The sequence below is a fragment of the Salvelinus fontinalis genome, chromosome 16, assembly GCF_029448725.1.
Source record: "Salvelinus fontinalis isolate EN_2023a chromosome 16, ASM2944872v1, whole genome shotgun sequence".
NCBI classification, from domain to species: domain Eukaryota; kingdom Metazoa; phylum Chordata; class Actinopteri; order Salmoniformes; family Salmonidae; genus Salvelinus; species Salvelinus fontinalis.
This window is the reverse complement of record NC_074680.1, coordinates 6,999,946-7,024,290: the sequence shown is the minus strand read 5'-3', so window position 1 is coordinate 7,024,290 and position 24,345 is coordinate 6,999,946. Positions and strand designations below refer to the sequence as shown.

The 24,345-nt window shown below is 44.5% G+C and overlaps 1 protein-coding gene across 1 annotated transcript; it reads left to right on the top strand.

Moving 5' to 3' along the window:
* Positions 1-1,396: 1,396 nt before the first annotated feature.
* On the top strand, positions 1,397-23,179 carry LOC129812581 (transcription factor E2F2-like). The gene is made up of 6 exons (XM_055864252.1): positions 1,397-5,801; positions 17,898-18,000; positions 18,233-18,452; positions 18,811-19,090; positions 19,920-20,154; positions 20,424-23,179. Exons 1-6 carry the CDS (start codon positions 5,538-5,540, stop codon positions 20,693-20,695), a joined length of 1,374 nt encoding a protein of 457 aa, XP_055720227.1. The 5' UTR covers positions 1,397-5,537; the 3' UTR covers positions 20,696-23,179.
* Positions 23,180-24,345: the final 1,166 nt, after the last annotated feature.

Here is a 24,345-nt window from a genome sequence, read left to right as displayed (position 1 = left end):
TTTTAGGAACCTTTATGTAATGCCTGATGAAAATCATGAACATAATATTTCTTGCAGGTGTAACGGATGTGATATGGCTAGCTAGGTAGCGGGTACGCGCTAGTAGCGTTTCAATCAGTTACGTCACTTGCTCTGAAACCTAGAAGTAGTGTTGCCCCTTGCTCTGCAAGGGCCGCGGCCTTTGTGGAGCAATGGGTAACGATGCTTCGTGGGCGACCGTTGTTGATGTGTGCCGAGGGTCCCTGGTTCGCGCCTGAGGTCGGGTCAAGGGGACGTACTAAAGTTATACTGTTACACACGGTAAACAGCATATGGAAAGTAATTAAATACATTTTTAAGAGCACCCTAATAGATCGATTGAGAATGACACATTGGTTAAAAAAGTAACATTAAATGTATATTTTTTAAAGAGAACAGGTCAGTTAAGCACATGCTATTATATTATATTGTATCTGGTCCTTTTCGACCACTACACAGTAGTACGCTGAACCACTGCGTGAGGCCCAGTATAGAGGTAGATAATAACTTCATTTTCCCCACTAAAGGTTGCTGGATTGAATCCCCAAACTGACAATGTAAAAATCTGTTGTTCTGCCCCTGAACAACCCCCTGTTCCCTGGTAGCCTGGCATTGTAAATAAGAATTTGTTCTTAACTGGCTTGCCTAGTTAAATAAAGGTTGAAATAACTATTGATTTTCTGGTTCATTAAGAAACCTAAACATAGATATGTGTTTTGGTTTGACTCAAGTAGACCATGCCCGTTTCATGCATATCTTTCTAAAAAAATAAAACGTTATTTCAGAATATTTTGGCAAGTTAGCTTGCTAAGTCATTGATCTTGCTTTGTACTAGATCCCTCTGGACACTGCTGTCTCAGGCCCATTAGCTTGCGTTTACACAGGTAGCCCAGTTCTGATCTTTTTCCCAATTATTGGCAAATGATGATCTGATTGGTTAAAATACCAATTAGTGGAAAAATATCAGAAATTCGCTGCCTCTGTAACACAGCCATTGTTGTGTGTGTTGCGTGCCTATGATGGGCCAATGGCTGTGCTAGATGCCGTATTTGGCCAGCAGGTGGCATGGTAGGCTAAATGATGTGTCCAGTCTCTTGTCACTTAGCTCTCCAGCCCCCAGGAGCACCACATTCAGCAGTTTATGGCCAGCATGGAGATCTAATAATAAAAAACATAGAATTCGTATGTAAATTAATGTAATGTCTGTTTGTTCTCATTTATCTAATCATTGTTCTCAAATATTAGTAGCTGTAGGCTAGTTTAAATTGGCGGGGAACGCAGGCACCCGAAAGGCCTGTATACATTAGATTTTTTTTTTTTACTAAACAACAGCCAAACCTAGATAATCTTTATTTTATTTTATTTGTGATCACAATTTGATTTGATTTCATTTATATTGACAGAGGAGTACAAAGAAAACAATAACGAGTCACATTAACCATCTGTCATCCCCTCCCTTCCCCTGCCCACACTCAGTCATGAACTTGAATGCCGAAGAACTACAAGAGAAGAAGTGTAAAAGCTCAGTAAATGAGATACAATTAAACTAGCTTAAACGTGTTGAAACAGGTCTGTAGATAGTATCACTCTTTATGCTTTGGGCTATTGCTGTGTAAATATAATATGCCTCACGGAACCACAACATGGGGATACTGTATTTCCATGGCATGTCGATGTCTGCTGTAGACTTGTAGACTATCTGATAACTAAAAGTGTTATCAGATATACACACTGCAAGTGAATGAATGAGACATGAACACTGCTAGTGAATGAACGCGACATAAATACTAATAGTGAATGCGACTAGCTTTAGCTAGATAAACCAAGCAGGGGGGGAAATGTAACACAGGGCTATACTGTACATACATTTTTGTAATATAATTGAGCATGAATTGATATAAGCCTGAGAGACATGAGAGACCTGCTGCTTTGTTGGCTTTGTAACACATTTCATTATGGAAATCATCAGGCCAACTGCATATAATAGAGCTTGACAGCACCTGTTTGTGTCTATTTATTTGGACCCCATATTGTGAGGTATTTCACACTATCATTATAGGGCCAAAAGCAAATGGGTGCAAACACAGAAACAGATTAACAGACCCTCACTTTGCAGGGAGCAAACAACCCAGCATGCTGACTGGATCACAGGCACACACACAAACACATGCATGCACACAGAGACACTCACACAGAGACACTCACACAGAGACACTCACACAGAGACACACACAGAGACACACACACAGAGACACACACACAAACACATGCATGCATGCACACAGAGACACTCACACAGAGACACTCACACAGAGACACTCACACAGAGACACTCACACAGAGACACACACACAGAGACACCATGCATGCATGCACACAGAGACACTCACACACACACACACACACACACACACACACACACACACACACACACACACACACACAGAGACACACACACACACACACACACACACACACACACACACACACACACACACACACACACACACACACACACACACACACACACACACACACACACACACACACACACACACTGCAAGATCTCTCCCTGAGTAACATTTCAATACAGGACCTGCAGCTGTTTATAATGTAGTAGTTTCCTCTTGAACCAGTAGTTTTGCTCCTGTTTACAACATAGCCTATATACAGTGCATTCGGAAAGTATTCAGACCCCTTGACTTTTTACACATTTTGTTACGTTACAACCTTATTCTAAAATTGATTAAATACATGTTTTCCCTCCTCATCAATCTAGACACAATAGTGACAAAGCGAAAATAGGTTTTTAGAAATGTTTGCAAATGTGTTAAAAATAAAAAACAGAAATACCTTATTTATATAAGTACTCAGACCCATTGCTATGACACTCGAAATTGAGTTCAGGTTCATCCTGTTTCCATTGATCATCCTTGAGATGTTTCTACAACTTGATTGGAGTCCACCTGTGGTAAATTCAATTGATTGGACATGATTTGGAAAGACACACACCTTCTATATAAGATCTGCAGAAGGGTACCAAAAAATGTTTGCAGCATTGAAGGTCCCCAAGAACACAGTGGTCTCCATCATTCTTAAATGGAAGAAGTTTGGAACAACCAAGACTACTCCTAGAGCCAAACTGAGCAATCGGGGGAGAACGGCCTTGGTCAGGGAGTTGACCAAGAACCTGATGGTTACTCTAACAGAGCTCCAGAGTTTCTCTGTGGAGATGGGAGAACCTTCCAGAAGGACAACCATCTCTGCAGCACGCCAAATTAGGCCTTTATGGTAGAGTGGCCAGACGGAAGCCACTCCTCAGTAAAAGGTACACGAAAGCCCGCTTGGAGTTTGCCAAAAGGCACCTAAAGGACTCTCAGACGATGACAAACAAGAATCTCTGGTCTGATTAAACCAAGATTTGGCCTGAATGCCAAGCGTCATATCTGAAAGAAACCTGGCACCATCCATACAGTGAAGCATGGTGGTGGCAGCATCATGCTGTGGGGATGTTTTTCAGCAGCAGAGAATGGGAGACTAGTCAGGATCGAGGGAAAGATGAACGGAGCAAAGTACAGAGAGAACCTTGAAGAAAAACTGCTCCAGAGCGCTCAGGGCCTCAGACTGGGGTGAAGGTTTCCCTTCCAACAGGACAACGACACTAAGCACACAGCCAAGACAACGCAAGCGTGGCTTCGGGACAAGTCTCTGAACGTCCTTGAGTGTCCCAACTAGACCCCGGACTTGAACCCGAGCTCTGGAGAAACCTGAAAATATCTGTGCAGCAACGTTCCCCATCCAACCTGATAGAGCTTGAGAAAATCTGCAGAGAAGAATGGGAGAAACTCTCCAAATACAGGTGTGCCAAGCTTGTAGCGTCATACCCAACAAGACTCGAGGCTGTAATCGCTGCCAAAGGTGCTTCAACAAAGTACTGAGTAAAGGGTCTGAAAACTTATGCAAATGTAATATTTACATTTTTTATAAAAATGTATAAAAACCTGTTTTAGCTTTTTCATTATGGTGTGGTATTGTGTGTAAATTGATGAGCTGTAATGTAACAAAATGTAGAAAAAGTCAATCTGTCTGAATACTTTCCAAATGCACTGGAGTAGTGTCACCACATGCATGGGAAAGTCACTGCAGTGTGTCTGCCAACTACATCAGGCTAGATGTATGCACAATTAGCTAATTATACAGACACATCGCCAAGGCCATTATCAACTCGTCGATGTGAGTTGCCCATTTCTCAACACATTTGGCTCACTGTATTTCTTGAGCGCTGTATAGCCAACTCCTATGGCCTTTGCCATGTTTATCATGACAATGAGTATAGGAGTTGTCAAGACAGAACAAAGATCTGGGATCAGACTAGACTAGCAATAGGACTTCATGTGAAATTTGCATTATAAGAGGGGCCAATATATATGTGTCATATCTGGAGGCTTGTGGGAGGGGGGCATGTCTTCAAGGAATGATTCCTGTTCTCTTTGTGAACTAGTGAGAAGCAGATGTCATTCGATTATCACATAGAACTTCACTTGATTGTTTTATTGAGGATATGAAATACACTGTTTACTAAAAGGAAGGCTGATTTGATTCAGAGGAGTTTTTCTTACAAGGAGATATTATGAAGCGGGTCTATAATAACATCCGGGTTGACTAGGCCTACATAATCGTACTTTACTCTATAGAGAGGAAATAAAATAATATCTAGATGCATTTGCTCCTCATGTCGTACTGCTTATCAGTAGGTTATAAAAGCATGTTATTATTTAAAATGACCACACATAGACATACTATTCCTTTAAGGCTGGGTACGCCCCGCGCCAACTGTTTTATGCAAATATATGCGCAATGTAACAATCGAAGTCGCTTTGGACCAATCAAAGATGCGCTCTAACCGCGGGAGATCCAAATTTCGCGGGACGAAATTTGGCGCTAAAAAAGCAGTTCTTCCGAACTCCAATTCCCTTGTATCAAGAGCTAAGCTTTTTAGCTGGACAGAGAACCGGACCGTGGCAGTATCTTCTCTACGGAAAATCTGAAGAATAATCCTAAACTTTGTATTTCTGGAGGATTCTGCTTCTCAAGACGTAAACTTCAAAGTTTGCCCATTCTGGACTTGCAAATATACTTGTTGTTTATTTATTTAGCTATTAAATCATTAGCTAGCTAGGCAACGTCTACATTTTCTCTCAACTGGACACATCAAGTATAATATCGGTTGCAATGCAAGTCGTTTAACTTCAGAAAATACTCAAACAAAGGATATCTCTGGTGATTAGGTATTTCACTTGTGCATTTTGCACATCATTAACTAAATAGTATTTTTATGAAATTCTTCGGACTTTTATCAAACTAGTTACGAATTGTGAGACATCGTTTCCAGTTCGTATCGGAAAGACTCCCAACTCCTTTCATTCACTGTCGTGAATACAGTTTTCTGGAATATTTGTGTTTTGCTAGTAGCTAAACGTATTTTGATTTGAACACAGTCGTTATTTAAATTTATTAAAATGATGCGGCTGCCCAAAGGCGTTTCTCCTGCGTCTGGCCGAGGTGCTGTAGGAGGGCTGTCGTGTTCACAGAATAAAGTTTTGTCTGGAGTGAAGACCGAATTCTTCAGCACCGGGTTATGCAGTTCACCGATGAGCTCTGTACGGGCTGGATACTTCACCCAAATCTGCAACACGACAGCGGCCGAACAAAGGGTGAACTGCCTCTATGGAACTCCCCATGGACCTGAAGCTAAACCCATCAGACCCTCCGGCAGACTCCCGGTAAGACTTTTAAAAATGTTTTTTTAACTACCAACAATCGATATTACTGTTATCCACTTGATAATTAACGTTACTGACTATACAATACGCCAACTTATGGGCAAAATATTCTTACATTCCACCGGTATGAATATTCATCCGAGTTGTGCTTGACATTTTAAAAACTGTCAAACACAGGGTGATTTCTCATTCTACATGTCAATGTATGGTTCAAAAAGTAAGAGCTAAGAATATCAAATAATTAAAGAGCAGCAGTAAATAACAATAGCGGGGCTATATACAGGGGGTACTGGTACAGAGTCAATGTGCGGGGGAACTTGTGTACAGGTAATTGAGGTAGTTATGTACATGTAGGTAGAGTTATTAAAGTGGCTATGTATAGATAACAGAGAGTAGCAGCAGTGTAGGGGGCAGGAGGGGGGGGGGGGGGGGCAGGAGGGGGGGGGGGGGGGGGCAATGCAAAAGTCCTGTTCAGGAGTCTTATGGCTTGGGGGTAGAAGCTGTTTAGAAGCCTCTTGGACCTACACTTAGAGCTCCAGTACTGATTGCCGTGCAGTAGCAGAGAGAACAGTCTATGACTAGGGTGGCTGGAGTCTTTGACAATCTTTATGGCCTTCCTCTGACACCGCCTGGATGGCAGGAAGCTTGTCCCCGCTGATGTACTGGGCCGTACGCCCTACCCTCTGTAGTGCTTTGCGGTCGGAGGCCGAGCAGTTGCCGTACCAGGCACTGATGCAACCTGTCAGGATGCTCTCGATGGTGCAGCTGTAAAACCTTTTGAGGATCTGAGGACCCATGCCAAATCTTTTCAGTCTCCTGAGGGGGCATAGGTTTTATCGTGCCCTCTTCACGACTGTCTTGATGTACTTGGACCATGTTAGTTAAACCTTACATGAATGAGGAACTGCACCACCTGGACAGGGAACTTATTTCATAATGCCCAATCAGCCAATGCAAGTAATTTGCTGAAAAATGCCATTTAGCTTAACCCATTGTTTAGCCATAGCCCCCAGCTGTCACTAACCAACCAAGCCAGGTCATATACACCCGGCTCAACCTGTTTGTGTCCATCCACAAAGGTCACCGGTCACAGCTGGACAATCACTCACTTTTCTTGGGAGCTGACACAATTTGTATGTTCAAACATGACACACACACACACACACACACACACACACACACACACACACACACACACACACACACACACACACACACACACACACACACACACACACACAGAGGAGTAGTCTTAAGGGAGATAATGACATGTTGCTGATTAACACACACACACACACCCAGGGTTCAGTGTGTGCGTCCAGGCTGATATTGTCTTTAGGACTAAATATTGAGGGGAACACTACTCCTGTGCTTTGCGCTAATACAATGACATTAACTTGGCTCGTCACATGTCTGGGCTAATGCAATTTCCTTCGTGTATTACTCGCCATTGTCCTAATGTCTACTTCCTATTCTAGGCCAAGTCTGACCAAGGCACTAGGTCAGGCGATCATTCATCGCCCCTCTCTATCCTACTTTTAGGATTAGGACCATGAACTTTTAATGACCAGGAACATGTTGTTATAAAACTAGTTACTGCTAGATTACAAGTTACAACTAGTTATAGCCTATAACTGGGGCCTGGCTATACTTGCCCTGGAAACCTGGTAATGATAAGTGTCAGAAGAAGTGGTAGAGCAGGACATCCTCTTGCCATGCCCTGTAACTCGTAAACACTTTGGGTTACACTGAACGAGCCGTTATCCTTCTCCCTGCTGAAGTCATTCTCATTGGGGAAAATGGGAGTAGAATTTGATCTCAAAAATGGGTCACTCACAGATACTTATATAATAGATGCCATTTTGCAGACACTTTTATCTAAAGTAACTTACAGTCACGCTTGCATGCATGTATGGGTGGCCCCGGGAATTGAATCCACAACCCTGGCGGAGCAAGCACCATGCTCTACCAACTGAGCCATACAGGACCGCTTCACAGGTTGTCATGGATACTTACAACTGGTCAAACGTCAACATCATACTAGTCATATTCACTTTGATATTGTATTAGGGCACTCCTACACTCAAGTGGAAGCTAAATCTAGAGAGTTAATAGTTCATTATAGATAACCTGTGTCATATTTATAGTGGTTGCTGCTATGATGTTTGAGTGATTGGCGTGCTGTGAAATACTGTTTCCTGTGAGGATGATACTACAACTAACTCGTAAATGTTCGACAAGAGTTTTACTCCCGAGTTGAAAAACAAGACGGAAGGTCAAGGAGTGCTCTCAGGTTTCAGTTTGACACATACAGGACCAGTCAAAAGTTTGGACACACCTACTCATTCAAGGGTTTTTCTTTATTTTTACTATTTTCTACATTGTAGAATATAGTGAAGACATCAAAACTATGAAAGTACACATGGAATCATGTAGTAACCAAAAAAGTGTTAAACAAATCAAAATATATTTTAGATACTTCAAAGTAGCCACCCTTTGCCTTGATGACAGCTTTGCACACTCTTGGCATTCTCTCAACCAGCTTCACCTGTAATGCTTTTCTAACAGTCTTGAAGCAGTTCCCACATATGCTGAGCACTTGTTGGCTGCTTTTCCTTCACTCTGCGGTCCAACTCATCCCAAACCATCCCAATTGGGTTGAGGTCGGGTGATTGTACTGTACTTTTGTTTGTACATCTGTTTATCCCATGTAACTCTGTTTTTTGTAGCACTGCTTTGCTTTATCTTGGCCAGGTCGCAGTTGTAAATGAGAACTTGTTCTCAACTGGCCTACCTGGTTAAATAAAGGTGAAATAATAAATAAAATAATTGTGGAGGCCAGGTCATCTGATGCAGCACTCTGTCACTCTCCCTCTTGGTCAAATAGCCCTTACAGAGCCTGGAGGTGTTTGTTGGGTCATGTTGAAAAACAAATTGTAGTCTCACTAAGCGCAAACCAGATGAGATGGCGTATCTTTGCAGAATGCTGTGGTAGCCATGCTGGTTAAGTGTGCCTTGAATTCTAAACAAATCACTGACAGTATCCCCAGTAAAGCACCATCACACCTCCTCCTCCATGCTTCACGGTGGGAACTACACATGCGGAGATCATCCGTACTCTGCGTCTCACAAAGACATGGCGGTTAGAACCAAAAATCGGAAATATGGACTCATCAGACCAAAGGACAGATTTCCACCGGTCTGTCTATTGCTTGTGTTTCTTTGCCCAAGCAAGTCTCTTCTTATTGGGGTCCTTTAGTAGTGGTTTCTTTGCAGCAATTTGACCATGAAGGCCTGATTCATGCAGTCTCTTCTGAACAGCTGACTCTGTAAAGCATTTATTTGAGCTGCAATTTCTGAGGCTGGTAACTCTAATGACCTTATCCTCTACAGCAGAGGTAACTCTGGATCTTCCTTTTCTTTGGCGGTCCTCATGAGAGCCAGTTTCATCATAGCGCTTGATGGTTTTTGTGACTGCACTTGAAGAAACTTTTCTTGTTCTTGAAATGTTCCAGATAGACTGACCTTCATGTCTCAAAGTAATGATGGGCTGTTGTTTCTCTTTGCTTATTTGAGCTGTTCTTGACATAATATGGACTTGGTCTTTTACCAAATAGGGCTGTCTTCTGTATTCCACCCCTACTTTGTCACAACACAACTGATTGACTCAAACGCATCTATCTTCAGAGTTTGTTCTGTTAGGTGACCTAAACTGGGATATGTTTAGCACCCCGGCAGTCCTACAATCTAAACTAGATGCCCTCAATCTCACACAAATTATCAAGGAACCTACCATGTACAACCCTAAATCTGTAAACATGGACACCCTCATAGATATCATCCTGACCAACTTGCCCTCTAAATAAACCTCTGCTGTCTTCGACCAGGATCTCAGTGCTTACTACCTCATTGCCTGCGTCCGAAAGGGGCCCGCAGTCAAACGACCACCCCTCATCACTGTCAAACGCTCCCTAAAACACTTCAGCGAGCAGGCCTTTCTAATCGACCTGGCCCGGGTATCCTGGAAGCATATTGACCTCGTCCCGTTAGTAGAGAATGCCTGGTTGTTCTTTAAAAGTGCTTTCCTCACCATCTTAAGCATGCCCCATTAAAAAAAAAATGTAGAACTAAGTTCAGATATAGCCCTTGTTTCACTCCAGACTTCACTGCCCTTGACCAGCACAAACGTTTCTTGTAGCCTTCCACAAGCTTCCCACAATAAGTTGTGTGAATTTTGGCCCATTCCTCCTGACAGAGCTGGTGTAACGGAGTCAGGTTTGTAGGCCTCTTTGCTCGCACCCGCTTTTTCAGTTCTGCCCACAAATTTTCTATAGGATTGAGGTCAGGGCTTTGTGATGGCCACTCCAATACCTTGACTTTGTTGTCCTTAAGCCATTTTTCCACAACTTTGGAAGTATGCTTGGGGTCATTGTCCATTTGGAAGATCCATTTGCAAACAAGCTTTTACTTCCTGACTGATGTCTTGAGATGTTGCTTCAATATATCCACATAATTTCCCTTTTCATGATGCCATCTATTTTGTGAAGTGCACCAGTCCCTCCTGCAGCAAAGCACCCCCACAACATGATGCTGCCACCCCCATGCTTCACGGTTGGGATGGTGTTCTTTGGCTTGCAACTCTCCCCCTTTTCCTCCAAACATAACGATGGTCATTATGGCCAAACAGTTCTATTTTTGTTTCATCAGAACAGAGGACATTTCTCCAAAAAGTACAATCTTTGTCCCCATGTGCAGTTGCAAACCGTAGTCTGGCTTTTTTATGGCGTTTTTGGAGCAGTGGCTTCTTCCTTGCTGAGTGGCCTTTCAGGTTATGTCGCTATAGGACCAATGCCATACAACACTCTGTCCGTGGCCTCCAACTGCTCTTAAATGCTAGTAAAACTAAATGCATGCTGTTCAACCAATTGCTGCCCGCCTAGCATCACTACTCTGGACGGTTCTGACTTAGAATATGTGGACAGGTACAAATACCTAGGTGTCTGGTTAGACTGTAAACTCTCCTTCCATACTCACATTAAGCATCTCCAATCCAAAATTAAATCTAGAATCGGCTTCCTATTTCGCAGCACAAAGCCTCCTTCACTCATGCTGCCAAACATACCCTCGTAAAACTGACTATCCTACCGATCCTTGACTTCGGCGATGTCATTTACAAAATAGCCTCCAACACTCTACTCAGCAAATTGGATGTAGTCTATCACCATGCCATCCGTTTAGTCACCAAAGCCCCATATACTACCCACCACTGCAACCTGTATGCTCTCGTTGGCTGGCCAACACCTCATTTTGCCGCCTTTCCTTCCAATTCTCTGCTGCCAATGACTGGAACGAATTGCAAAAATCACTGAAGCTGGAGACTTATATCTCCCTCACTAACTTTAAGCATCAGCTGTCAGAGCTGCTTACCGATCACTGTACCTGTACACAGCCCATCTGTAAGTAGCACACCCAACTACCTCATCCCCATATTGTTATTTTTGTTGCTCTATTGCACCCCAGTATCTACTTGCACATCATCATCTGCACATCCATCACTCCAGTGTTAATGCTAAACTGTAATTATTTTGCCACTACTATTTATTGCCTTACCTCCCTAACCTTACTACATTTGCACACAGTGTACATAGATTTTCTATTGTGTTTTTGACTGTACGTTTGTTTATCCCATGTGTAACTCTGGGTTGTTGTTTTTGTCACACTGCTTTGCTTTATCTTGGCCAGGTCGCAGTTGTAAATGAGAACTTGTTCTCAACTGCCCTACCTGGTTAAATAAAGGTGGAAACGAAGGAAAGAAATTTTGCAAAGTAACTTTTAACAAGGCACACCTGTTATTTGAAATGCATTCCTGGTGACTACCTCATGAAGCTGGTTGAGAGAATGCCAAGCGTGTGCAAAGCTGTCATCAAGGCAAAGGGTGGCTACTCTTTGGGTGGCTACTGTAGATTCTCAAAGATAAAATCTATTTAATTTTGTTTAGCACTTTTTTGGTTCCTACATGATTCCATGTGTTATTTCATAGTTTTGATGTCTTCACTATTATTCTACAATGTAGAAAATAAAGTGCTGAAGGTGACGTGCTAGCTACCCCCTGATCTCTCTCACCCCCACACATCACTACCTCATGTCATCATTGCCTATGCCCTCACCCCTCTCTGGGACCCCATGGTCAGCCTCTATTCAGGCTCAGGGTGCTGGGCTGTGAGATTGCCCACTTTGCCCCTTGTTTACACTCCAGCCTCTCTTTCTCTCTGTTATCTTGAGTTCCCTCTTCTCTTTTTGGCCTGCTCCATGCCCCAGTAGCATGGGGAACGGGGCCGTCTTTTATGTGTGAGGGACGTAGGCTAGCTCGGTAGGCTAGCTCGGTCTTTTTGTCACACATATTGAAACTTGTCCTTGTCTTGGCAGTTAGGTTCTACGTAACTGAACCGGCGTTTGAAGAGAGAGAAGGTTTACACACGCGCACACACACACACACACCAGTAGCTAGAAGTGAGTCTGTTGAAACCATTTGGTTCATGTGACACAGATTTGTGAAATGCCTCTGGAGGAATATCCAGTCATATCTGTTGAAATGGCGTGAGTTCGAGGCGTGGAAGGACAGCTGAACTTACATGCACGTTTAGGGGGAAGACGCTTAGTCGCTGTCTTAGAATGAGGCAATAACGGCTGTGGGTTGAGACATGACACAATGTGTCATGGAGATAAAGAATTGATTGTGAAGGAGTGACTCGGTGTATTGAAATACATTTGTCATTCGGCAGACACTCTTGTCAATATAAGTAAACACATTTTCATACATATTTTTCACACTGGTCCCCTGTGGGAATCGAACCCACAACCCTTGCAAACACCATGCTCTACCAACTGAGCCACACGGGACCATGTAAATGTACTTAAAGTAGATCGCCAGCAATGGCCTGCTAATGTGTTGACAATTGCTGTAGTTAGCTGTTAACTCACTATGTTTGAGCATGACATTCTTTTAGCTTAATTTATTGTGTGTGTGTGTGTGTGTGTGTGTGTGATTCGTTATGTTCTGTGTCTCTCTGTACATAACTTTGTGTTAGCATTTGGTGGTTGAGTGATTTTTGTATTTTTTTCCTTCCCCCCTCGCCTGTGGTACGCTAGCTGACATAGGCCTTGCATTTTCCCACGCCAAAAGGCAAAGCGCTGACTCCCCATTCAAAACCTCACGACAAACACAAACTCACAGGCCTAAGCCGGGCCGCTGCAGGTCAAAACTGTGGTGAAATGTTCAAGGGGAGGCCCATTCGAGTTAGATGCAATGCAAGGCGGCCATTTTAACCACCACATGTCATCTTCTCTGGGGTTTAATTGACCAGTTGCATTTAGACCAGTCTCCAGAAGATGACACAGGGGGTCACATGTTTAATCCATGAGGTAGCCTGAAAAGAGTTTAAGAGTGGGATCGGTGCTACCTTTTACTCAATCGCTCCTCTAGTTAGCCACTTGGCCATTTCCTTCCTCTTTATTGGTCAAAAGGAGAAATCATGTCTTAATACAGGTTGAACAAGTTAGAGGGGAACAAACAAGCCCTCTACTAGACAATAAATTGATCATTATTACGAATGGATTGTTTTGTATTTACCATAAGTAGCAGGCTTACTGATAGACTACTAATGAAAATCTTAACCGATGCGATTGTGTGTGAAAGACGAGTAGAGTAATTCGACTATAATCTAGCCTAGTAATAGCAATATATAGTAACCCCTGAAATGAACGTGTGAGTGTGTGTGTGTGTGCTAGAAGGGTTAGACAGGTCCTCTTGTTGTCTTTCCCTGCCACCTGCTGTGTGTGGCTGTGCCATATGTCACTGACAGACAGGTGGACGTGTGGTGGAGGACAGAGGGACAATGTCATCCTTTGTCCCTCTCTCTCTCATGGTTCAATTCAAAGCCACATGCTGCTCACATTCTCAGATCTACTGTAGTAAAGTATGGGTTTTACTAAGAGAGAGGAGTTTTTCCAGACCCTTTTTTTTCCCTCTTTTTTTATTTAACCAGGCAAGTCAGTTAAGAACAAATTCTTATTTACAATGACTGCCTACCCCGGCCAAACCCGGACGACGCGGTGCCAATTGTGCGCCGCCCTCTGGGACTCCCAATCACAGCCAGTTGTGATACAGCCTGGATTCAAACCTATTCCTGGTTAGAAAAAAAGAGAACCAGTGCAATTATAACCTTAGGTGAAAGTTAAAACTGCACATTTGTTTAATTCTACCCTGTAGTCTGTGTGTCTAGTTGTACTGTAATGACTTTACTTAGTCCATAAGGCCTATTGCAGCGTCAGATCATGACATGCGTCACATAGTTTATACCATGGTTTGATTTGTAGCTTGTGGACATGTGGCCTTCGTGGCACATGCTGGGTTGTGTCTGTAGCCACACTGAAGCAGAGCATAGTCTCATTTGACATGCCCTCTCTCCAACTGTGATCTGGCGTGTGTGGTTGTGCGGTTTGTAAAACGAGATTTATGGGGTTATGGAGTTGTGTGTGTGTGTGTGTGTGTGTGTGTGTGTGTACGCACACACACACACACGCACATCTGTGGGGGGGGGGGGGTAACACCACTTCCCTCTCGGTTTTCAACCAGCAGTACATGCGGTACCCCAGGGCAGATGTTCAATGTTCTGCTTGGTTCCCCTCCACTGCCACTGAGCACATTATAATCTGGTCCTAATTTAGTGTGTTGGAATGGAGTGGGGGCATACCATTGCTGCAGTATGGGGGTGTTCTGAAGTCCTATTAAAGATGCGTTCCGGAGGATTGAAAACTACCTCATAATTTTTTTAAACCTCCCATTTTGGATTCGGCGTGTCTAACAATAATAAACCATCTGCAGTCCTCTTCCAGCAGCAGAAAGGCACAGCATCCTTACATTCTAACCCTGACATATTTTAGTGCAGGTGATACACGCTTGTTCAACAGTGAAAATACCTGGATCAAATCCATACATCCTAAGTTAGAAAACGTTTGAACGTTAGATCTGTTAGACTTCGGTTGTAGTTTTAATTTCTCTCTTTCCATGGCCTACGCTTCTCTGGAAGCAAGCGGGAAACGATGTGCGTTAAAGATGTTACTGTAACCAGACATGCATTAGAAGACCATTGTCAACCTGATCAGAAACACTATGCTCACAACCTGAATCTCCTAAATGGTGTCACTGATGTATTTTGTAAGACAAATACTAGTAGACAAATACTAGGCCTATATATATACTCATTGGTGCTGAGCGATTAGTATTTTGAGCTTGGTTCAGGTTCAGTTCGAGTATAAGAAAATAGTCTCCGGTTTCTATTAAATTTTTTTTTTACATTGAATGCACCGCGCATTATGTGGGTTGAATGCTGTAACAACACCGAATAAAACAATTGGGCCTAATAAAAGTCACATGATGGTAGTCACTGCCCATTACTGATTATCAGTTAGTAACCATCATTTATTCACATTACTTGACCTTCATTTTTTGTAGAGCTGCTGCCTATGCTGTCTGACAAAATCACAAAAAACAAAAACAAAAATGTTTTTGTATGCTTTTATGACTTCTATCAATCACTTAGATCGTGTTTTTTCAGGTAGAGATTCCTCGAGAAGCAACTGCTCTCTATCCCTCTCTATCGGAATTCTCCTGTCTCTTTTAGGTAGCAGGCATATTCCAACAACGAAAAACACAGAACGGTAGGCGCGCAATGGATTATGGGAATTGTAGTAATTACCACGTTTTCTGCGCTAAACTCTGAGGAATATTGGTCTGTTGGAAACAACAGCTTTCTACTACACCGCACAGTTCAGATCTGTCTACAGAAACGGCGCAATGTGTACGTTGAGCTCACAGAAAAATACTGAACGAAATGGAATTCAAAATAAGTGAACAAATGTCAGTCGATTAGTTGTTTAAAAACCGAAAAATATCCTACATTTCCGTTAATCGCTCAGCACTAATAATCATTACACGACTTTAAAGGAGAAGGTCATTTGATGCAAACATATACTGTAAGTAGGTTATACCTTTTCCATGGTATAAGTTACATTATCACAATCGCTTGCTTGCCATACTAGTCTGTACAACAACGGGAGTTAGCCACAACCAAGCGTCAGGGACAATGTTGATTGGCAGGTATCATTCCCACTGAGGTTGCAAGGTTAAAACGGGAGGTGGGATCAGATCCGCACAGCATTGTCTAATAGAGCTCGCCAGCTTGTAGTTCTAAAACCTGGAAACGAGTGACCTCTGGTTCGTCCAGCCATCCCTGAAAATAAGGTTTGAGGCAAACACAGGCTTTGGAGATCTTATAGATTTTGTTCTGTGAGATAATAGCAGTCAGTTAAAATGACCTTAGCATAGTGGTGAATACGTGTGATGCAAAATCGGAGGTGTGTATAGGTGGTTTATGTGTGTGTGTGTCTTGGTCAGGTCACCTACTGATTGAGGCCTCGTGTAAGGAGTGTCAAATGTGATGGTTGGGAATGTGGCAGGCTGCCTGTGTGTTCTTTAAAGAAAAGAGGACAAAAGGAGGAGTGAGGGGGTCATGGGGGGGAAAAGGAGGAGTGAGAGGGTCATGGGGGGGAAAAGGAGGAGTGAGGGGGTCATGGGGGGAAAAGGAGGAGTGAGAGGGTCATGGGGGGGAAAAGGAGGAGTGAGGGGGTCATGGGGGGAAAAGGAGGAGTGAGAGGGTCATGGGGGGAAAAGGAGGAGTGAGGGGGTCATGGGGGGGAAAAGGAGGAGTGAGGGGGTCATGGGGGGGAAAAGGAGGAGTGAGGGGGTCATGGGGGGAAAAGGAGGAGTGAGGGGGTCATGGGGGGAAAAGGAGGAGTGAGGGGGTCATGGGGGGAAAAGGAGGAGTGAGGGGGTCATGGGGGGAAAAGGAGGAGTGAGGGGGGCATGGGGGGAAAAGGAGGAGTGAGGGGGTCATGGGGGGAAAAGGAGGAGTGAGGGGGTCATGGGGGGGAAAAGGAGGAGTGAGGGGGTCATGGGGGGGAAAAGGAGGAGTGAGGGGGTCATGGGGGGGAAAAGGAGGAGTGAGGGGGTCATGGGGGGGAAAAGGAGGAGTGAGGGGGTCATGGGGGGGAAAAGGAGGAGTGAGGGGGTCATGGGGGGGGAAAAGGAGGAGTGAGGGGGTCATGGGGGGGGAAAAGGAGGAGTGAGGGGGTCATGGGGGGGGAAAAGGAGGAGTGAGGGGGTCATGGGGGGGAAAAGGAGGAGTGAGGGGGTCATGGGGGGGAAAAGGAGGAGTGAGGGGGTCATGGGGGGGAAAAGGAGGAGTGAGGGGGTCATGGGGGGGAAAGGAGGAGTGAGGGGGTCATGGGGGAAAAGGAGGAGTGAGGGGGTCATGGGGGGAAAAGGAGGAGTGAGGGGGTCATGGGGGGGAAAAGGAGGAGTGAGAGGGTCATGGGGGGGGGGGGGGTGAGGGGGTCATGGGGGAAAGGAGGAGGAGAAGAAACAGGGGGATGTGGTCAGTGAGTGGCGTTTGGCGGGCAGTGGGGCGGTCCCACACACACACACACACACACACACACTCCCCCCATTAGAAGTGCTTGAGAATGTTATGGCCTTTGTCACAGTTCTTGAGACCACCACCACAATTACGACTTGTCGCTTTTCAACAGCCCCAATTAGCATTAGCATACTGGCAGCACAGATCTCACACCACAGTGGATGGGCTGGGCTTTATTCTATGGCCTGCGACCATCCTATCCTCATGATCTACAGCTCTATAGGACATAGTTACATGTCAAGTGGACTTGTTAAGCATTCAAACTGGGGAATGGTTCCAATAGACTCCCTGCATCCTAATAATCTGTCCTTTCTCACAAAGTGTGCACTTGTTCACTCCCCTTTTTGAAAGGAAGTTATTGGTTGGAGATATATAGTGCAAAACTCTCTAGCCCATGCCTCCTACGTTGTCCATCCAGTGATTTGACATGTGTGGGGAGTAGTGAACGAGTGCAAACTTCAGGAGAAAGGGGATATTATTGGGACACATACTCCTTCTCAAGCTGTCTTTAACCCCTTTTTTCCTCTTCTTTGTGCCCCCCCCCCCCCCCCCCCCATAGGCCAAGAGGAAGCTGGACCTGGAGGACCCCCTCTACCTCCCAGACTTCAGGACTCCCAAAGGAAAGGGGAGTGTGGCCACAGCCAGAATCCCTAGTCCCAAAAGTGAGTGTCTGCATCAGTGAAAAAAAGACTGTCCCCTACTGTCTTCATTACCAAATAAGTGACGGTTTGCTTAAAGCGAGACAGCATAATCACCCTTACATTCTTCATACTCAAACACACAAGCTACATGTAGATCTTTTCCCAATCCATAATATTGAGTTCACATATGTATAGTCCACCGTACACAAATCCACTCTCTGACCCCATCTCTTGTATGACCTATGACCCTCAGCGCCCAAGTCCCCCGGCGAGCGGACGCGCTACGACACCTCCCTGGGTCTGCTGACCAAGAAGTTTGTCGGCCTGCTGAGCGAGTCACCTGACGGCGTGCTGGACCTCAACTGGGCCACCGAGGTCCTCGAGGTGCAGAAGAGACGCATCTATGACATCACCAACGTGCTGGAGGGCGTGCAGCTCATCCGCAAGAAGTCCAAGAACAACATCCAGTGGATGTGAGTAGGACACTTAGGACAAGTCAACACTTAGGACAAGTCAACACTTAGGACAAGTCAACACTTAGGACAAGTCAACACTTAGGACAAGTCAACACTAAGGACGAGTCAACACTTAGGATAAGTAACTTCTCATTCTTCGGCTGTAGGAGGTGGGCCCAGTTCCATTGTCAACTCCTTAGCCTCTACTCCTTGTTGATATATTGATGGGTCCACCTTGCTCTGTAATCGAAAGACAATCGTTTATTTAAAGTATGGAAAGTTCCAACTTCACCTGACCGTGATCTATCTATACCATGATGTACAATGTATGTACTCCTGTAGTGGCTCATCATAAAAATCGAAACAATTTTATTAGGGTGGGTGGCGTGTTCGCGGGCTCGGCCAGCAGCGGGGAGAAGTCGTGCGCCCTGAGGAAGGAGCTGGGAGAGCTGGAGAGGGCCGAGAAGGCCCTGGAAGACCTGATCACGTCCAGCAGCACCCAGCTCAAGGAGTTGACCGAACACGGGGACAACCAGGGACAACTAGGTTACGTCACCTACCAGGACATCAGGTCTATAACCAGCCTGCAGGACCAGACGGTCATCGCCGTCAAGGCCCCATCAGAAACCAAGCTGGAGGTGCCTGAGTCCTCGGGGGTGAGTGGTCATCTAGTCATAGATAGAGAGCTGGGTAGTGTTCATTTGGGCACACCGTAGTAAAACATTTTGTAACAGACAACAGCAATTACTTTTCTTACTGGACAAGTTCAGTTAGTACCTGACCGTTTGAAAAATGTTTTCTGCCAACTGAACAGCTGAAGTACAGCTTAAGCAGACGTGAAAAAGGACACAGTGACTGTTCCAAGGATTGCCCTATGTGTAACCTTTATTTAACTAGGCAAGTCCGAGAATAAAATTCTTACTTACACTGACAGCCTACCGGGGAACAGTGGGTTAAGGTTAACTGCCTTGTTCAGGGGCAGAACGACATTTTTTTACCTTGTCAGCTCAGGGATTCGATCCAGCAACCTTTAAGGTTGACGGCCTACCGGGGAACAGTGGCTCAACCCTCTAACCACTAGGCTACCTGCCGCCCCTATTACTTGGAGCAAGTGACATGGGTGTGCACGTTGGGCCTGCTCTGTGGTTGCCCCATTGGACAAGTGATTTTTAATTAGTGATAACAAACAAATGACAAAGAATTCCAGTCGTCTTTACATTTCCGGGCAGGTCATCATAACCCCAAAAACTCCTGACCTGCCCAATGGGCGAGAGCCTTTCAGACCTTAACGTCAGTCCCTGTACCTCTTCCTTACAAGGATATGCCACACACTTTCTTACTAAGCCAATCCTCTTGTATAACAAAAAGACACTTTACCCTTCTGACATTTTGAAACCGAGCCCATTCAATTACCAATCCTGCTCACTATCCCTCACTTCCTGTGGTGCATCATTGCTACATCTCCCTGTTGTCCTGTACCCACAGGGCTCCCAACAGATCTACCTAAAAAGTAAGAACGGCCCCATCGAGGTGTACCTCTGTCCCGAGGAGGGCCTGGAGGATGCCAGCCCCGTCAAGAACACCACCACCCCCAGGAAAGACTCCCCTCACCACCCCCTGGGTCACACTGCCACCCCCTCCCTCGCCATGGCACCACCACAGTACACCACTATCAAACAGGAGCCCCAATACACCGACGTCAAGCAGGAGCCCATGGAAGGTAAGCTGAACTGGGGGGGGGGGGGGGGCTGTGTTGTCTTGTCTGATACATCAGTGATGTGAAAAGTCCTGAACGTTGCAGATAGCAATAGAATGAATATACCTGATACGATTTCCAATTCTACATGACAGACAGTCGTAGCTGTTCTACACAATACCTTTCCCTCTGTACGTTCTGTACCGTTGCACCCTCCTCTAAACAGTCCCGTGTGTTGTAAAGGGGTGTCCAGTCGCTAACACACCCTCGCTCCCTCTCCGCCCTCCCTATAGCTGAACTCTCCAGACCTGCGTCAGTATCCCTCCCAAACACCACCACCACCACCCTCCTGGACGTAGAGGGCCTCCTGGGCCTTCCCCCCAGCTTGCTCCAGATGACAGAGGACCAGCTCCCGGGCCCCGGGTTCACCCCCGACCCCAGCGCCCCCTTCGTCAGCTTCTCTCCGCACCTCGACCACGACGACTACCTCTGGGGGCTGGAGGACGGCGAGGGCGTGTCCGACTTCTTCGACACCTACGACCTGGGAGACCTGCTCCAGAGCTGAGGGAGGGAGAGAGCGGATGGGATTATAGCCTAGTTACGACCACGTTACTTGACCTGAAGCAACTCTGAACCCTAGTTATAATAACTAGGGCTCAGAGTATATATAATATAGGCTATAACTGGTCAAGGGAAAACTCCTGTCCCTATTCAAGGAGGAGTAGTGTTTTCTGTAGAGGTATGGGGTGAGGGGAAATGTTACACTATGAAGCCATCAACCTTTGCTTTAGCCATGTCTGTTCCACGTTAATGATTTGTCTAAAACGGGCCCCTTGTGTCTGTTCATTTGTATATACATGTGTATACTTTTTGGGTTTGGATTTAGGGTAGTGCCTGGATTGACACTGGTCTGTGTGTTTCTGTGCGCTGTGTGTGTCCAGCTTATGAAGCTCTCGGCGTTGTGGTTTGTGTATTTGTATAGTGGACAGTTTGTGTCCGTCTCGTTTCTATGCTGTGTGAAAATGCTATGTGCTGTTTGAAAATATAGACACAGCACATTTTTTTTTTAATGCATATCTGATGATCAGCAAAAAAATAAACTCTGGCATTTTGGGTTGGGGGTGTTATATTAATAACTCTCAGGGTTTCTTTGTGACTTCAAAAGTCTAAATGTTTATAGTGCGTATCTTTGGCCATTAGGGGGCAGCATTGTATTATGTCAGCTGTAACTTGCCAGCTTCAGAAGGTTGAATCACTCAGTGTATGTTTTAAAACCGAAGTGAAACGGGGAGGTACTACTGTCTCCAATAAGAACACAGATTTCCTTTGTCCGCTGCAAAACTTATTTGAAATATAGGGCCCTACTGATCACGACCCAGGTACCAAACATGGAGTCTGTGGCGCTAACTTAATGTGACGTTTCAACGAGGTGTAGGAGTACGGGTAGGGTGTAGTTGTCGGGTGTTCCCAAGACATCTGTTTATATTGGGGACCTGACCTGGTCACTACATCGAGCCTCAAGCTTTATGGAAGGTCAGATGGTGAAGTATTCTGTCTCCCATGCCAGAATGTGTCCACATCTAATCATAGAGCACAGGTGTCAAAGTCATTCCATGGCGTATCTGCAGGTTTTTGCTCCTCCCTTGTACTTGATTGACGAATTAAGGTCATTAATTAGTTAGGAACTCCCCTCACCTGCTTGTCTAGGTCTTAATTGGACACAAATTGGAAGGAAATAACTCAAACCAACAGACACTCGGCCCTCCGTGAAATGAGTTTGACACCCCTGTAATAGAGGTTCGTTAGACGCGGTTCTGGACCCATAGCCAAAGACGCAGAACTGCATTCCAAATGGTGCCCTATATAGCGCACTGCTTTTGACCAGAGGTCATAGGGGATAGTGTACGATTTGGGACGTAGCCAGGGTCTTTTTGGTGACTGATATTCTCCATCTACGTGGTGATCCCTAGTCGATATGTGACTGACTAGAGCACAGGTGTCAAACTCATTCCACGGGGGGCCGAGTGTCTGCGGGTTTTCGCTCCTCCCTTGTACTTGATTGATGAATTAACATCACTAATTAGTTAGGAACTCCCCACACCTGGTTGTCTAGGGCTTTATTGAAAGGAAAAACCAAAAACCTGCAGACACTAGGCCCTCCGTGGAATGAGTTTGACACCCCTGGACTAGAGTATCATGCTTTGCTCTTGGGAATCGGCAGCTGGGTTTCACATCGTGAAGCTTCTCTATCAAGATGCATTTGATCGGTGTTTTGTAGTATCTGGAATTCATAGTAACAAATGACCTTGTATTTCCAAGGAAATAATCTAGTAAGGATAATAATACGCCACAACATCTGGGTGTTTTGATTTAGGCAGTAATTAAAATGAACTAAAGGGCTATTTTAATTTCCCACTTCTTTTGAAACGAGATGAAGTCTTTGATTAAATGGTGGTTTGTGTGTTGAACGCTCGCCATACACCCATAATAGGGAACAAAGAGCACTTTGTTTTTTTCTGTTTTTGTAATAATAAAAAATGTATGAAGGCTTGGTGTGGTAGTTTAAACCTGGGAGACATAGCCGAAATTACACGCCATGGTCAAATTTCTCCCTCTGTCTTTTAGACTGGGCTGTGTTCGCACCAAACTGAACAAAACCCATCTCGACGTTTTTGAGCATGAATTCCATGTTGGTGCGTTTTCTGCCTCTTCCCCAATGCGGGTAAAGTCAATTGTCCTGTCCTAACAAACTTGAATATTTTGTGTGCGTGTGGTTTGTTTGTGTGTGTGTGTGGAAGGTTGGGAAATGGGTGTTTTTTAAAGTTGTAGATTTGTAGACAATTTGAATACAAAAATTGTTTATTTAAAATGTTTTATTGTGCATAATTTTTTGTAACTGTACAGAATTTAATTTGTATTTATATTTTTTTTTCCTGAAATCATTTATGTTTTTAATACTGACGATTTGTAAAAAAGCAACTGTCTTTGTTTGACATGCGGCACTTAATATTTTGTAATATTGTGGTTGGTTTGAAAAGAATAAAGTATTGAAGCCATGGTGTAAACTTGCGATTCTATTTCCTATGACATCATTCATTGATTTCTCATGGCAGGCAGCAGTTCTCCAATGTAGGTCAATGGTAGATGCCTCATTGTTCTCTTCTGTCTGGAAATCAGCAAACTCCGTTCCAGGGTGTGCTTGGTCAAGTCCGATCGTAAACCAAACTGTTTTCTTAAGAGTGAGTTTATTAGAACCACTTATAATTTTATGAACAAATAATCCTGTTCAGACTAGCTTCAAATTAATCCTCAAAGCAGAGAATTCTGGCTAATATGGTAACAGATTCAAACACAAACCTCAGTATCAACAGACTTGAATACAAATGTACTACAGTAATGCTGCAGCATATATAGTATAGCTTTCTTAGCTCCACAACGTCTAGTTGGGAATCACTATCCAATCTGATCTGTGTTAGAATTTGGCACAATAACTGAGGACATGTCTTGGCACATTGATGCAATAGAATTGTGACATTCCCATGGCTTGACTGAACAGAACAACATGAGCAATGACAATAACACTGACGCAGCTATAAACTTACACCCCGACAGGTGGACGAAAACATAAAAAGCCACAGAGTCATTCTTTGGACTTCGAAGGTTGTCAGGGGCAACCTGCAGACAATAGATAGTGGATGAAGCTAAGGTCAAGGAGTCAGAGGTTAAGGGTTCCGATGGAACTGGACACAATGGGATTCTCCAGCCGTGGTAGCCAAGTAACCTCAGGCCAATAAACCTTTCCTTCACTGCTAAGAAAGCGCTAAGATTAAATGTGTATTTGATTGGTGTTGGGCAGAGACCTAACTGCTATCATTCTCTCTCCAAAGACAATGAAAAGCATCAAAGGATAGTTAGAAGTTCAACTTAAATGCTTTGATTCTCTTGTAAGGGAAAGCACAATCTAGCCTGAGCCATGGCTGGCAGCTAGTCGACCAGCTAACGAAACAAGTCCTGGCGTGTTTGTCCCATTGGTGTTCAATGGAGAGGATGAAGGAGAAGGAAAAGCCCAGAAATAAACAGTGATTCTGGAAGGAAACTAATTCTGGTGGTCTCATTCACCAGCCGTGTCTTATAGGCCTTTGTGAGTATGAGAGAATAGTAGGAGAGGCTAGAAAGCTGGCTGGCATAGGAGGCCAGATAACTAGGGAAAGTGCC

Bases quoted from the DNA above. Each gene is read 5' to 3' on its own strand.
- LOC129812581 (XM_055864252.1), top strand. From the start codon at position 5,538: ATGATGCGGCTGCCCAAAGGCGTTTCTCCTGCGTCTGGCCGAGGTGCT. The intron at 18,453-18,810 runs GTGAGTAGGACA...CAATTTTATTAG, and splicing joins AAGAACAACATCCAGTGGAT to GGTGGGTGGCGTGTTCGCGG. The intron at 19,091-19,919 runs GTGAGTGGTCAT...CTGTACCCACAG, and splicing joins AGGTGCCTGAGTCCTCGGGG to GGCTCCCAACAGATCTACCT.